Genomic DNA, 14155 nt, shown 5'->3' with positions numbered 1-14155 from the left:
GGTGGGGGTCACCCCCAGCGTGCCCACCCCCGTGCCCACCACCACACTGAACCCTGTGGGGCAGCTGCGCCCCTGCCCAGCATCCACCAGGGAAAAGTGCAGAGAGTGGGAGGGGGCACCATCCCCATTCGCCCCCACATCAACAAGTGCATTTTGGGGGTTCCCCATCCCAAATCCTGAGCAGGCAAGATCTCTGTGTCCGCGTAAACCTCTTTTTCAAAGCACCCCATCTGTGTCGGGGCTGTGCTCAGGAGCTGACCCCCCTCGCCGATGCCCGGACCCCCGCGGGAGCGGGTGGCGGGAGGCATGGGTGGCCCCGGCCCCTCCCAACGTGCTGCCTTCGGGTACCCGCCGCTCCCTTCGGCTCGGGTTTTGTCTTCCCCCCCGGCCTTGGCCCCCCCTTTAATTAGATCAAGGAGCAGCGGGGCAGGAGCCAGGAAGGGGCCTCAATAGGTTATTGTTGCCCTAAATTGTAACCAGCACCGGCGGGGTTGGGTTACCGGCTCCCACTCAAGGTCAGCGACCAGACCCCGCGCCCGGCGCCCGGCACGGCACTGCCCGGGGACGGTGCCGTCACCACGCCGGGGATGGCAAGAACAGCGGCGGCCTTGTGTCGCCGCATCTTTCGGTGTCCCCAAAAATGTCCCTGGGGAGGCTGGGGGTGCCCGCTCGCTGGGCAGGGAATCGGGCAGTCTCCTGCCCACAGCTCAGCAGAGTTGAGGGTGACGGGGTCTGCAAACGTCCCCGGGAGCCATGTCCCCGTGGTGTGTGCCGGTGCTGGGCCCGATCCCCACGGGGCTGGAAGATGGGGACAGCTGGGTCCCCACCGCCCTTTGCAGAGCAAAGTCCGCCAGAGCTGGAGGCGCCAGAGCCGGGACCTGCCTGCGGCGACGAGCCGGCACAGCAGGATGTTTGCGGAGGGATTTGGGGCTGTTTGGCTCCCCCAGCGCTGGAGCAGGACATGGAGGGGCCGGGGGGGTTCCCGGGAAGGCTGCACAGGGATGCTCAGCCCCCAGCACCCACCCGCTGCCCCAGCAGAGCCTGAGCCAGCTTGTGTGGATGCAGCTCCGGCATCTCCCGGCTCCAGCCCTCCTGTGCACCAAGGCACGTGTCCCCTCCGTCACCCTGCCACCTCTCCCCCGTCACCAGCTGTACCGGGACCTTGATGGCCGGTCCTGCACCCATCCCGCCTGGCTCCGACACCCTGTGCACTGCTTTATCCTGGGATTTAGCAGCCCTTGTGGGTCGTGGTGGGCGTTTTGCGGGGCTCTGACAACACCCACCCCAGTGGTGAGGTCTCGGTGGCAGAGCGCTGAGCAGGACAGGTCCATCCCTGTCCCCGTCCCCGTCCCCATCCCCCTTACAGACGCCTCTTCCCAGGGGTGCCTGGGCTGGCATCTGCTTGCCATTGGTGGGCAAGTGGCTGCTCCTGCTTGGCTGCCAACCTCAGACACAGGGAACGGGGAGAAGCCACCCCACCAGGTGCCACCCCGGTGGGACCCGTCCCCATGGGACGAGATGCTCCTGGGTGGCTGCACAAAGGGGTTAACGGCGGGGCGGCCGCCCGGCCCTGTCACCTGCCCCGGTAATTACACCGGGTAAAAATAGCTCGGGTGGGCGGGAAGGCAGCGAGCGGCGGCAGCGCCGAAATCGCTCCCAGATGGGCCACGGCCTCGGCCCACCACCGCCTCCGCGGCCTCCCGGCACTCCCCGGCCCCGGCCTCCCCAGCTTTCCAGGAAGCCGTTGGGATTTCGGCCTCTCCGCAAGCTTTTCCTGGCAGTGCGTGGGGCTGTGGGACGGGCACACGCCTGCCCTCACCCCGGGGGAGCCGGCATGGGGACCCCCCCCACCTGGTACCAAGGCAGCGTGTGTGTGTGTGTGTGTGTGTGTGTGTGTGTGTGTCCCGGGACTCTGCTCCGGCCGTGGGGACCTGGGGGACCCAGGGGACCAGGCTTTGGTTTCCCCGGAGCCACGGGGAAAGTTCTCTGGAAGCCAGGGACCTCCAGGATTGCAGCTGTCGGTGCTGCCCCGGTGACTTGCCCCGGTGAAGCCGGTGGCTCCTCCCGTTGTGGCTCCCCGCCGAGCCCCCCTATCCTGCCGGTGGCTTCTGGTTGGGGCTGTTGGTTACCAGCCCCGCTGGATCGCATAGTGAGAGGGATTTTTTTTTTTTTTTTTTTTTTTGGGGTCATTTCAGCGGGTTTTGCAATCCTTCCCCGGCGCTGATTCAGCTCGGAGGAATTAGCAGCACCACACGGTGTGGCGCGCACGCCGGGGCTGGCAGTGGCCGAGGGGACTTTTGGGCTGGGGTTTGGGAAGCCGCGGGGGCTGGACAGGCACATTTTTGGGCACAGCCGAGCTCCCCGCGGAGCCACCTGGGTGCAGATGTGGGTGTCAGGGGGGGTGCCAAGCCATGCCCTGGACGCAGCATCCCTGTCCCACTCGGTGCTGAGTCTGAGCCCCCCCATCGCCTACTGCTGCTCCGGCCCCTTCCTCGCGTGGCCACCATTGGCTGCAGCCTGGCCCCTTCCCCGCAGCTCCCGGTTGGCACCGAAAACCTTGGCTCGGGGCAGCCCGGCTGCACTGCACCTGCCAAAGCCAGGCCAGGGCAGCCCATGTGGCATTGCCAACGGAGCCGCGGTCACTCTGGAGTTGCTGGAAGTCCCCCAGGAGCGACGGGACCTGCCGAGCGGCTGTGGGGGTCCCCGGCGCCCACCTGGCATGTTGGGGTTCTCTGCAAACCTCCAGCTAATTGCAAGGTGGGGAAATAGCTTCGTTAGGGGAAGGGCATGTAATGAAGCCGAGCAGCAGCAGGGAAAGCGAGAGGCGGGGAAGGAAGGGGCTCGAGGGTCTCTGCAGCCCGGTGCCGGTGAGGGGACACGCAGGGGCTGACCCTGCGCCTGGCCGGGCTGGGGCAGGGGGGCTGCGTCAGCGGCCGTCCGGAGGCACCCGGCGTGAGGCCGTGGCTCCGCCGGGGACTTTTCTTCTCTCCTCCTCGTGGGGCTGGAAAATATACAAAGCTCGCAGTGAAAATATTTACACAGCAGCAATTTTCGGAGGAATTTGGGATGTTAATTTGAAAAATCTGTGGGGAGAGGACCACAATGGGCCCTTTGAGCGGGCGAGCGTGGCCATCGCACCGACCCACCCGCGCCGGCGAGGGGCCCCTCCTGCCGCTGCGCCGGCCCTAATGGGAGCCAGCCCTGCCGGAAGCCCACCTGGGAGCCGGGGGGGCTGCGCCAGACGGCCCCCGCCACCGCCCCGCGCCCCTAATTGCATCCAGAGACGCTCCCTCCCGCCATCGGCCCCGGGCGAGCGGGACCGGGGCGATTGCGGGGTCGGGGCCAGCCAAAGAGCCGCCAGCATCTTGCACGGCACAGTGGTGACCCTCGGCTCCGCTGGCGGCAGCCGCGGCGTTTCAGTCCCTTTTTGCTCATTCTCTCCAAATCAAACATACCTCGGCGGGCAGGGCCCCAACCTGGAAAATTCCAGCCCGAAAGATAAAGGATTGGAAAACGATTAAAACCAGAGGGTTGGAGCAGAAACCACTTGGCAGCAGGAACCTGCCGAGCGCCGGCTCCCAGCCCTCCCCGCCGGGGCCAGCGCACGAAACCGGCTGTTCCCGGGGCCGGGGGCTCACGGTGGGGGCCCTGAGTCTCGGCTCTGGCTGCAGCCCCCCCGCTTCAGGGGGACAGAGCAGGCCGACGCTCATCCTGGGCGTTTTGGGGGCGCCGGTGCCGCCCGGGGTGACGTGGGGAGGTCACGGAGGGTGGGCTGGGCTGTTTGTCCCGCAGCCGGCTCCGGAGCCATCTGGCAGGCGGGGAGGGATGAAGTAAGGCTGGATGATGCACAGGGCAGGGGCTGATTAGAAACCCGTGGCCTCTGTTTTGGGAACACCTCCTCAGCCCCCCACGGTGGGGGGCAGCGCCATGGGGGTGAAGCCGCCCCAGCACCACCGCCCAGAGTCAGGAAAATTCCCCCCCTCCCCCATCCATTGCCCTGACTCATCCCGGTGCTCGCCAACAACAACGGGAGGACGCAGCCGACCTTCCCGCTCCTCTGCAGGGGACTGGCTGCCCTGCCCGCACCATTGCCCTCAAACTGGGGCGAGCTGGGCAGTGCCTGGGGCTGCGTAGAGGTTTTCATGGTTGTTATTTTAATTTTTTTTATTATTTTTCTTTTTTTACAAAAAGACACCCTTCTGGTCTGCCTTACAAAAGAGATGTACACAAATCGGTACTAGAAAAAAAAAAAGTTTTCCCAGAAGAAATGGGAAATAACCATGTATAAATATTCTCTCCGAGTTCTTAAAGCTTCAATTCCCGGTTTGCCTGCTCGGCGCTTCCTTCAGCCCGGGGGGTCCCGAGGGTCCCAGCACCTCGGCCGAGCCTTATTGCTCACATCAGCTTCCAGGGAGTTGAGAGTCACGGGCCATGCTCTGCTAAAGGACCCTTGTTACCAGCACGTGGACATCCCTTAGTCGAGTGACCGGCAGCTTTCTTTTTAGCAGTAGCTAAAAAAAGCCCACCCAAACCCCAAATTAAAAAACCCCAAACCCCCTCTTCTTTCGCTACCCACGTTTTACGTAGAGTCACAGAAATCAAGGCACTGAGCGGTAAAATTAGTGTCTCCTCCCGAAGCGTGGCAGCCTCTCGGAAATTGCACGTTATGGGTTTGGGGTTTTTCTGCCTGAATTCAGTTAACTCCTTGCCGTTCCTCGCCCCGGAAGGACACGGCCAAGTGCCACTGCTGCAGCTCAACCCTCGTCTGTCCAGGGCTCCCCTTGCCCGGCAGCCCCGTCCCGCCTGGCTCAGAAATAGGAGGGTTTGAGGCCCGGGGTGTTGTTGTTGCTGGGGTAGTGCGACTGCATGAGCGGGACCTCGCACTCGGAACCGCCCGAAAGGATCGCCGCCTCCGGCACCTTGCAGCCATGATTGCTCAAATCCCCATTTTCCAGGCAGGCTTTCACCCCTTCCAGCTCCAGCGGGCTGGCATCCACCTCGGTGCTGGCGTGCGCCTTCGCCCGGCGGTGCCGGCAGTAGTACGTGCCAGCAGTCACCACCACCAGCAGCAGCAGCATGGCGGCCAGCGCAGGGACGATCATCAGGGTGAGGTTGCTGTCCTTGCTCTGGGTGACGGGCGAGTGCTGCTGTTGGCTCGCCGGCAAGGTCTGCGCCTCAGCGCAGTGCTCCTCCTTGGAGACCTTCTCCCTCAGGGGCCCGATGCAGACGCGGTAGGTGCAGTTGGGCTTCAGCGCCCGCACCGTGTACTCAGAGAGCGAAGCTGGCAAACGCAGCATCACGGGCCGCTTGTCTGGCCCGGAGAGATTTCGGTAGCTCAAGCGGATGCCTTTCAGCTGCGCTTTGGACTGGATGTAGTTCTGCAAGTCCACTTTGAGGGAGGTGCTGCTGACCTGCGTGATGCTGATCCGCTGGCTGGGCAGCGGGGACGGCGTGGCGGGGGACGGCGTGGTCCCCCTTGTCTCCACCTGGCAGTATGCCCCAGCAAAGCCTGCCGGGCACAGGCACTCCAGGTGGTTTTGGGCACCCAGGCGGCAGGTGCCACCGTTCAGACACGTGCGAGGGGGACAGATGGGCGGCGGGGGGCTGGTGGGGGCCGGGGGGCCACTGAAGGGCATTGGCGTGGAGCTGCCCAGGGGGGCTCTGGCCCCCAGGGTGGGAGCGGCGGTGCTGGGCTGCAGCACTGGGCGGCTGGTGGTGGGGAGCGGCACGGGCGGCGGCAGCGTGGTGGTGCGCGGGGTGGTGGGGGTGGTGGTGGTAGTGGTGGTGGTGGGGCAGCCGAAGTCAGCGTACTGCAAGTGGTGGAGGAGCTTGCCAGAGTTTTTTGGGGGGAAGTGGCAGCGCGTCTCCTCGGGCCGCCGGAGGACTACGCTGCTGGCGTTCACCCACTGCACCAGCCAGCTCATCTGGCAGATGCAGTTGAAGGGGTTGCCAGCGGCCGTCACGGCCCGCAGCCTGGGGAAGAAGCTGGAGAAATCCCGAGGGATGGTGTTGATGTTTAGGTTGCTGATGTCCAGCTCCTGGAGGTTGTGAAGGTTGTGGAAGTCCTCCGGCAGCAGCTGGGAGATGCGGGCGTTGCCAGCCAGGCTGAGCTTGGTGAGGCTCCCCAGCCGCCGCAGCACTGCCGGGACACGCTCCAGCAGGTTGTCGGAGACGTCCAGCTCATGGAGGTTGTTCTGGGCCTGGAAGAGCTCCTCATTTAAGCTCGTCAGGCCCAGCCCTGCGATCTTCAGGGACTCGATGTTGACGGCATGGAAGGCCCCCGGTGCAATGGTGGGGATTTTGTTCCAGCTGATGTCCAGCAGCAGGAGGTTGGGCAGGTCGAGGGGGGGCACAGCCCAGAGCTGGTTGTTTTGAAGCTTCAGCTCCAGCAGGTTCTCCAGTGTGTCAAAGGCGGCAGCGTGGATGTGCTGGATCCTGTTCCTCTGCAGGTAGAGCCGCTCCAGCAGCCGCAGCCCGTGGAAGGTCTCGTTGGTGATCTCCTGCAGCTGGTTGGAGGACAGGTCCAAGTTGATGAGCTCCGTCAGGGGCTGGAAGATGTTTTTCTGGATGCTGGTGATCTTGTTTTGTGAGAGGTCCAAGAGCTGGAGGGCGGGCAGGCCGGCAAAGCTGTCCTCGCTCAGCATCGTGATGCCGTTCTCAAAGACATAGAGGGAGAGGGTGTTGGGGGGCAGCCCCCGGGGCACAGTCTGACCCCTTCTGGCTGCGCACAGGATGGTCTTGGGGTCTTGGCACTGGCAGCCTGTGGGACATGCCCCCGCCAGCTCCCCGGAGGCCAAGAGAAGCAGCGTGTAAAGGATCAGCTGGTTCATGGTGTCAGCTCTGCGGGAGAGAGAAACACAGCCAAGGTTAGGGGCCAGGCCCAGCTGTGGGGAGACCCGAGGCCAGTGAAGAGCCTCAGACCCCCCCCGCTACCCCTGCACTGCTCCCGGGGTGGGAGAGCCATCTCCCTGCGCCCTGTCCGGGACCCTCTGGCCCCAAAGGGACCTCGGAGAGAGCAGGAAAGTCCCCGACACGCTCCAGACGCTTCTGTGCCGCTCCAGCCCGGCACAGAGGTGGTGAGAGCATTGCGTGGGCTGCCCACCCTGGCTCCGTGCTCTCCCCCTCTCCACACCCCCAGGATTTAGGGGCGTAGCACCCCAGGTTCTACCATGAGACACGTCCCATCAGCTTTGGCCTGGCCTCTTGGTACTGTCCCTGGTGGGGCACCGTGACCTGCCGTAGGCAGCAGGACAAGGGCCCCTACCTCCCCGGCTGAGCTCGGCAGGGTGCAAATCAAACATGGGGGATGCGGAGCAGAGCCAGGGGAAGGCGGGGGGGGGGGGGGGGGGGGGGGAAGCCTGGCCAGCCTTCCCGGCACTCCGAGCACCACTTAACCCTTCGCTTGTGCCGCCGTCCCAGCAGCCGCACCCACGGGCTCTGCTCCTGGCCAGATCGCCGGGGGTAGCAACCGCCGCCCGGGGACAGGGCCATCCAGGGATGGCCCCCACCCTGGGGCGGCCTGGACACAGGCTGCGGAGCCAAAGGAGCTGGGTGCTCCCCTGCCCCACAGGTCCCCGCTGTGACCTTCGGAACCGCCTGTGTCCCTGCGGAGTCCTGGGGCTCATACTCACCCCCAAACTGGCGCCTGTCCCCTGGGGACCATGGGTCACCTTGCTGTTCCCCTCCCTGATGGCACCCTGGGGACCCGGCACAGCGCCCTGGGCTGCGTCCTCGTCCCTCTGGCACGGGGACGGCAGGGATGGAGAGGACACTCTAGGGGTGAGCGAGGCTGTAACCACCCCTACCCCGGCCAATGTCCTTGCTTCAGAGGTGGCTGGCTCCTCTCAACCCCATCTTTCAGCCCTTTTAATGACACTCCTAATTAGCAGAGCGAGGGGATTGGTGAGGGGACCTGGGGCTACGCTAGGGACCTGATGTCTCATGCCACCCCATCTCAAGGGCGCATGGAGGTGGCAGAGGGGGTTCCCCGGGAAGGGAAGAGGCAAACTCTGGCGACTGCCGGAGGTGAGGGTGCCACTGGCACCCTGCCCTGCCAGCCCCTTCCCCAGCCCCGGCCGTCGCCGCCTCCTCCCCTGCTCCGATCTGTTCACAGCTCCATGCAAACCCCCCTTCCTGCAGCTTGCAAGGGGCCCCCGCCGTGTGTGGGGGGCTGCCGGGTCGCGCAACAGCACGTGCCGCCTGCCCCAGCCACCTCTCCACCGTGGGGGGCCCTGTCCTGGCGGTGCGGGGACACCACATCCTGCACCAGCAGGGTCTGGACGCGTGCTGTGTCCCCTCCCCGGGTCAGCAGAGCCCCCCCCCCATGCCGTAGAGGCAGCAGAGGGGGTTAATATGGTGGACGGCTCTGTCCTCGCCTCTTCCCCGGGTGGCCCCCCCAGGGTGGGGTGCACCCGAGGGTGGGGTGCGCCCGCGCTGGGCAGGGTCACCGCAAACGCCTGAGTCACTTGGCACGACTGGCCCTGCCCCGCCATGACCTGTGCCGTCAGCCCCCTGACGCTGGGAAGGAGCGGTGCCGCGTCCAGGGTGTCACTGTGTCCCCTCCCCAGCACCCCCAGCTCAGCCCCCAGCCCCCTCATCAATGCTGGGTCCCGTCTCACCCCCACATCATGGCCAAGCCATCAGTGCCTGGCACGAGGGCTGAGCAGAGCCAAAAAGGCATCATGGAGCCCCTGTGAAGCATTTTGGGGGGCTGAAGGGAGTGGGGGCAGACCCGGCACCCCTCACCACTGTGCCAGCCCTGAGGTGGCTCTGGCAGCCCGAGGGTGCTGGCTGATGGGCAAAGCCCTGGGCGCAGGGTGCCGGCGGTGCCAGCGCTGTGGCAGGGTGGGCAGCGCCGGAGCGGGGCCAGGCCTGCGGGAGGCTGGCGAGGCCGGGGCTGGTTTTGCAATGCCAGGGTCGAGTTTCGCTGACGTGTCCCGTGCTGCAACCAGCTGCTGACTCCAAGTCTCTCTAGTCCCTTTAATTACGCTGGCATTTCCTCCCCGCCTGCCAGGCTCCCCGCTCTGGGCAGGTTTGGCCAGCCCGGCAGTGGCCACGGCCGTGCATCCTCACCTCGCCACGAGTGCCAAGCAGGCCGGCAGGGCTGCTCCACCCACACGCCTCCGCCACCTCTCCCTCGGCATCACCCCGCTCCGCCGGCACACGCCACCATCCCGCCCTCGAGCACCGATGCTATTTCAAGGCAGCGAGGGGTTAAGCCGGCCCAGGCTCACCCCACCGAAACTGGGTGGCAGGGGAACAGCCCCCCCACATCCCCGGGGGGGTGTCCCCAGGAGTGGAGAGGGGGCCCCAGTTCTGCTGGAGGTGTTAGGACCGCCCTGCCAGCGGCCTGCTGCTGCCTTGGCTGGGCTCCCCCACGCCTGCACCGCAGATATTTGCCGAATTATTCATATTTTCCGGCTGCGGGGAGGATCCGGGCTCAGATTCCCCCAGTCCCGGCTCAGCCTTTCCCTTGCCAGCCTGCTGGGGTGGGAGTGCCGCGTCCCCCCTCCCTGCCTGCAGCGCCCCCGGGCCGGACTGTTCCCCTGCTTGCCCAGAGCAAGGGACTTGGCAGGGGACACCCTACTTCACACCCGCCACGTGTTCTAAGGACGAAGATGATGCCCTCCCTGCACCACAGGGTGACACCTGTGCAGGACAGGCCAGAGGAGCCCAGCCGGGGGTCCCTGTCCTTCCCTACCACTTGGGGACACAGTCGTTCTCCTCAGGGAACCTAGCACAGCCAGGATGTCACTTCCCGCACCGGTGAGTGAGGCCCCACCAACCGAACAAAGCCACCGTTGTTGCCGGTGGGCTGCCTCCTCAGCTGGCAGGCACCGGCGCAGGCAGGACCAGGGGCCTGCATGAAGCCAGGCCCTGGGCTCTGTCCCCATCACTGCAGGGAGGGACACAGGACACAGTGCCTTCACTGGGTGGGACACAGGTACTGCTCCCTTCCCTTACGTCCCGTCCCCCCCCAAAACAAGCCCATGTCAGCACATGCCCCCTCCTGAGACCCAGCCAGGGGCTGGGGGGATGCAGGATTAAGCCCTTAATCCTCCTCCCCTTCAACCCACCCTGCGCCGCCGCAGCTCCCACCTCCTCCCGGGCTCCCCTCCCTATTTAATTAAAGTTTCCGCAGCAGCCCCGGAGGAATGCAGGCCTGGTTATTGCATTCCCGGGGGCACTTGCCGGCCCCTCGGTCCCGCTCCTGCCCCTTTGACCCAGCCGCACTCCCCGGCTCAGGTGCCACCAAGGAGAAAAACCAGCAGAGCCACTTTACCGGCAGCCAAACCGCCTCCGGAGGAGCCCGAACTCCGGCAGAGGTTGGGAGGAGGCTGGCGATGCTGCCACGCGTGGCCCCAGCAGCACGGGCAGATTCCTGCGGGGTGACTGGGGCGGCCGCGGCTGTCCCCAAGCGCTTCCTCCTGCCGCGTCCCGCCGGCAGAGCCAGCCGGGCCAGCAGCGCTTGCGTCAGGGCAGCCCGGCGAGGCCACCCGGCCTTGGCGTGGTGCGGGGAAAAATAGTAATTAGTGTCATCCTTGAGAGCGGCACTGCCCAGCACCGTGTGGGCAGCGGCACAGCCCCGGCTGGGTCAGGCCAGTCCGGCTGCCCCGGTCCCAGCAGGATGAGACCTGCCGGTGTGGGGCACGTCGGCAGGAGTGAGTGTGTGTGTGGGGGGTTTGGTTGGGAAGACGGGTCTTGGAACTGGAGCATCTCCACTGGGATGCGCTGGCTCTCATGGCAGCTGCCGGCCTGTGATGGAGCCAGGCATAGGAAGGGACGCTTTCCCCATGGTGGCCCAAAGTCACACCCAAAGAGGGTGACAGAGGCCAGCATCCCCCCCAGCGCACACCGGGTGACGATGAAGCACCCAGGGAGCTGGCAGCAGGAGAGGCAATGGGGCATCCCTGCTGGCTGGTGGCCAGGCTGGCCGGTGGCCCTGCTGGCACCCATCCCTCTGCACCAGCCAGGGGGAAACCCTCACCGGCACTGCCCAGGGACCCCGCTCGGCCCTGCAGTGGGTCAGCAATGCAGGACACCAGCCCCATGAGGACAGGCAAGGCCAGGGCAGCCAAACTCCACCCTGGCTGAGCCCTTCGCCAGGGAGGGTGGTGGTGGACATCGCTGCCAGCAGCTCCCACCTCTGCCTGACCCCAAAGTGCAAGCCCTGCCGCCACGTCTGCCAGGACAGAGCCAGCATGGGATCAACCCAGGACCTGTGTGGGTCCTGGAGCCCTTCTGCTGGCAGGGTGGGTCACAGCCACCTGGGCACAGCTGGAGGGAGCTGGGCTCCACATTAGCCCCGGCCACATCTCTGCCCTTCCCTGTGATGGGAGCAGCACCAGGCCAAGGTCCCTGGGCCAGACCCCAGTGCATCCCATGGCAGGACAGGCACAGGCAGGGACAGGGGACCCTTGTCCCTGCCCGCCACAGTGCTGTCACCCCAGCCTGGTCAAGGCCGCGTCACCAGCCCAGGTGGGGGCCGGCCGAGTGCCCCCTTGCCTCAGCCAAGGCCTCTGGGGGAGCAGAGCACACCGACCCCCCAGCCGAGGCCTGGAGCGAAGTGCTGGCCCCGAGAGCCCTGCCTGCAGCTGAGGCCTGGCTGACACCCTGTCACCTGGGGATGGCAGCTGGCCCTGGATGCCCAGTGGCCCAGCCGAGGCCCACCGGCCCCCCTCGGCCCCGCCACCCCCTCCCGAACCCCCGGTTGCCCAGTAGAGTCCCCTCCCGCCCGCGGGCCGCCGATCCACGAGCCCCCAGCCCCGTAGCGAGGGGAGGGCTGGAGCAGCGGCGGCCCGGGGACTCACCGTGTCGGGCCGGGGCCGGGCCGGGTGGGTCAGTCCATGGCGGCGGCAGCAGGCGGCCGAGCGGGCGCTCCCCTCTCTGGCGGCGCCGGGCGCGGGGGGCGGCTTTAAAACCGCGGGGGGCGGAGCCTGCCCTCCCGCCGCCTCCCCATTGGCTGTCGGCGACAGGGGAGGAGGGGTGGGGCACGTCTGCCTCCAAGGCCCCGCCCCCTGCGCACCTGGGGCCCGACACGGGGCGGGACCCCCGGGACCGCCGGGACCCCCCGGGACCCGATGGGGACCCCCGGGACTCACGGGACACCCCTGGGACCCCCGGGACCCGATGGGGGCCCCCGGGACACCCCGGGACTGACTGGGACCCGATTGAGACCCTCCAGGGACACCCCGGGGACACTCCGGGACACGATGGGGACTCCCGGGACACCCCGGGGACCTGATGGGGACCTCTGGGACACCCTGTGACCCCCGGGGATCCGACAGGGACCTGATGGGGATCCCTGGGACTCCTGGCAGCTCCAGGACCCCCAGAGTCACAGGGACCCCCAGGACCATCCAGGGACCCACTGGGTCCCCCAGCAGCTCCAAGACCCCCCAGAGTGACAGGGGCCTGTGGGACCTCTGTCACCTCCAGCACCCCCTGGCACACTTGTGACCCCTGGTAACACCAGGGGCCAGGTGTCCTTGGCACCCCCAAGGACCCCCATATCCAATGTACCCAGGGACCCCGGTACCCCCATGCCCCTGCCACCATCTGCTGGCAGACATGGGGGCAGTGGGTGGCCCTCGCAGGGCTGCTCTCATGCCCCAGTGACAGCAGAGCTGTGCCGAGGGCCACAGGACATCAGTCCCCATTTAGCACCGCGAGGACGGCACGGGCCAGGCTGGGACAACCAGGCACCCAGGGTGCCCTTGTCCCAACCCTGGGCCCCAGCGGTGGCGGCAGTGCTGGTGACGGTGACCGCAGCTGGGCAGGGGACACCGGTGCCTGCCGCGGCCACCCTGGTGGTGTTTGCCTACATTGTGCCAGCAGTCCTGGGGCAGGACTGTGCCATACCGACCACGGCCGTCCCTTGTGCCACCTGGCCATCCTGTGCCATGGTGTCCCTGCCACGGGGTGTCCCTGCCACGGGGAGATGCCGGGGCTGGGACAAGAGCGTGGCACAGCCTTGGTTTCACCGTATTTCCTCAAAACACTGACACGGCACGACACGGCTCCCTGCCCTGCCGGCACAGCCACAGAAACGTCAACCAAAAGTAATAGATTGTCCCTTTGTTTTCTGCCTCCTTCGCCCCTGCCGAGGGAAAGCAGAAAGGTGGCTCCATGCTCCTCGTCACCACCGTCCCCTGTGCTCATGGTGCCCTCCAGCCACTGAGCATCTCCTTGGTCATCATCTCCTCCAGCCATCAAGCATCCCCTTGATCATCATCCCCTCCAGCTGCCACGCATCCCCCCGCCATGGTCCCCTCTGGCCATTGAGCATGTCCTGACCGCTCTCCCCCCCCCGCCATGGCCCCCTCCATCCACCGAGCACCCCCTGACCGCAGCCCAAGGAGCAGGGACACGCTCCAGCTGGCACAGCCCCAGCCACAGGGCACTCTCGGGGCTGGCTGGCACGGCGGGTGCCGGGCGAGACAGGTGGCATGTCGGGGTGTGCCACGCGCTCGCCACGAACTGGCCGAGCCAGCCCGGCCAGCCTCGGGGTTCCTCTGCGGGTGACGCAGCCTTCCCCGAGCAGGGCCGGGTGCCATCGCAGGGCACAGGGTGCAAGGCTGAGAGTGGGGACGCCCCACGGCTGGGCACAGCTTCAGGTGGGCTGGAAGTGGCTGGCGGTGCCACCGTCCCACTGCAAACTTGTCACCCAGGATGGGATGGTTGGGGGGAGTCAAGGGAGCAGCCCGGCATGGGAAATCCTGCGCCTTCCCCCGCTGCTGCACCCCCCCCAAACCCCGTCCGGTGCCGGGGTATGTCGGGGTATCCCAGCACCGGATGGGGTTTGGGGGGGTGCAGCAGCGGGGGAAGGCACAGGATCCGTCCTGAGGTCGTCGGGCGCTGTGCCGATGGGTGCCCCCGGCTCAGCACCCTCCTTCCCTCGCAGGGCGGCCATCCCGCTGTACGACGCCGACACCGGGCTGCTGGTGCTGGCGGGGAAGGTGAGGTCCCACGGCAGGGGGGTGGCAGGGCAATGCAGGGGGGGGTGCAGCAGGGTTGGGCGGGGGGTGCAGAAGGGTGTGAGGGGGGTGCAGCAGGGTGCACGTGGGTGCAGTGGGGTTTAGGAGGATGCAGGGGGGTGCAGGAGGATGCAGCGGGGTGCAGCAGGGTGCAGGGGATGCAGCGAGGTGCATGTGGG

At 66.6% G+C, this 14155-nt stretch overlaps 2 protein-coding genes across 3 annotated transcripts in view; one reads left to right on the top strand and one right to left on the bottom strand.

The window, feature by feature from the left end:
• CORO7 (coronin 7) overlaps positions 1–14155 on the top strand; it is a 38913-nt gene that overhangs the window by 19700 nt on the left and 5058 nt on the right. For both annotated transcript variants that reach the window (XM_074598398.1, XM_074598399.1), the window contains one exon: positions 13904–13958. In XM_074598398.1, coding sequence (XP_074454499.1) covers positions 13904–13958 — 55 coding nt within the window. The remainder of the gene's footprint in view (positions 1–13903; positions 13959–14155) is intronic.
• Positions 4147–11882, bottom strand: VASN (vasorin). Its single transcript, XM_074598330.1, has 2 exons — positions 11811–11882; positions 4147–6840 (listed from the first exon to the last, which is right to left on the bottom strand). The coding sequence occupies exon 2, from the start codon at positions 6828–6830 to the stop codon at positions 4809–4811; it is 2022 nt and encodes a 673-aa protein (XP_074454431.1). The 5' UTR covers positions 6831–6840; positions 11811–11882; the 3' UTR covers positions 4147–4808.

This window comes from Larus michahellis, chromosome 8, assembly GCF_964199755.1.
Source record: "Larus michahellis chromosome 8, bLarMic1.1, whole genome shotgun sequence".
NCBI classification, from domain to species: Eukaryota; Metazoa; Chordata; class Aves; order Charadriiformes; family Laridae; genus Larus; species Larus michahellis.
This window is presented reverse-complemented; position numbering and strand designations above follow the sequence as displayed.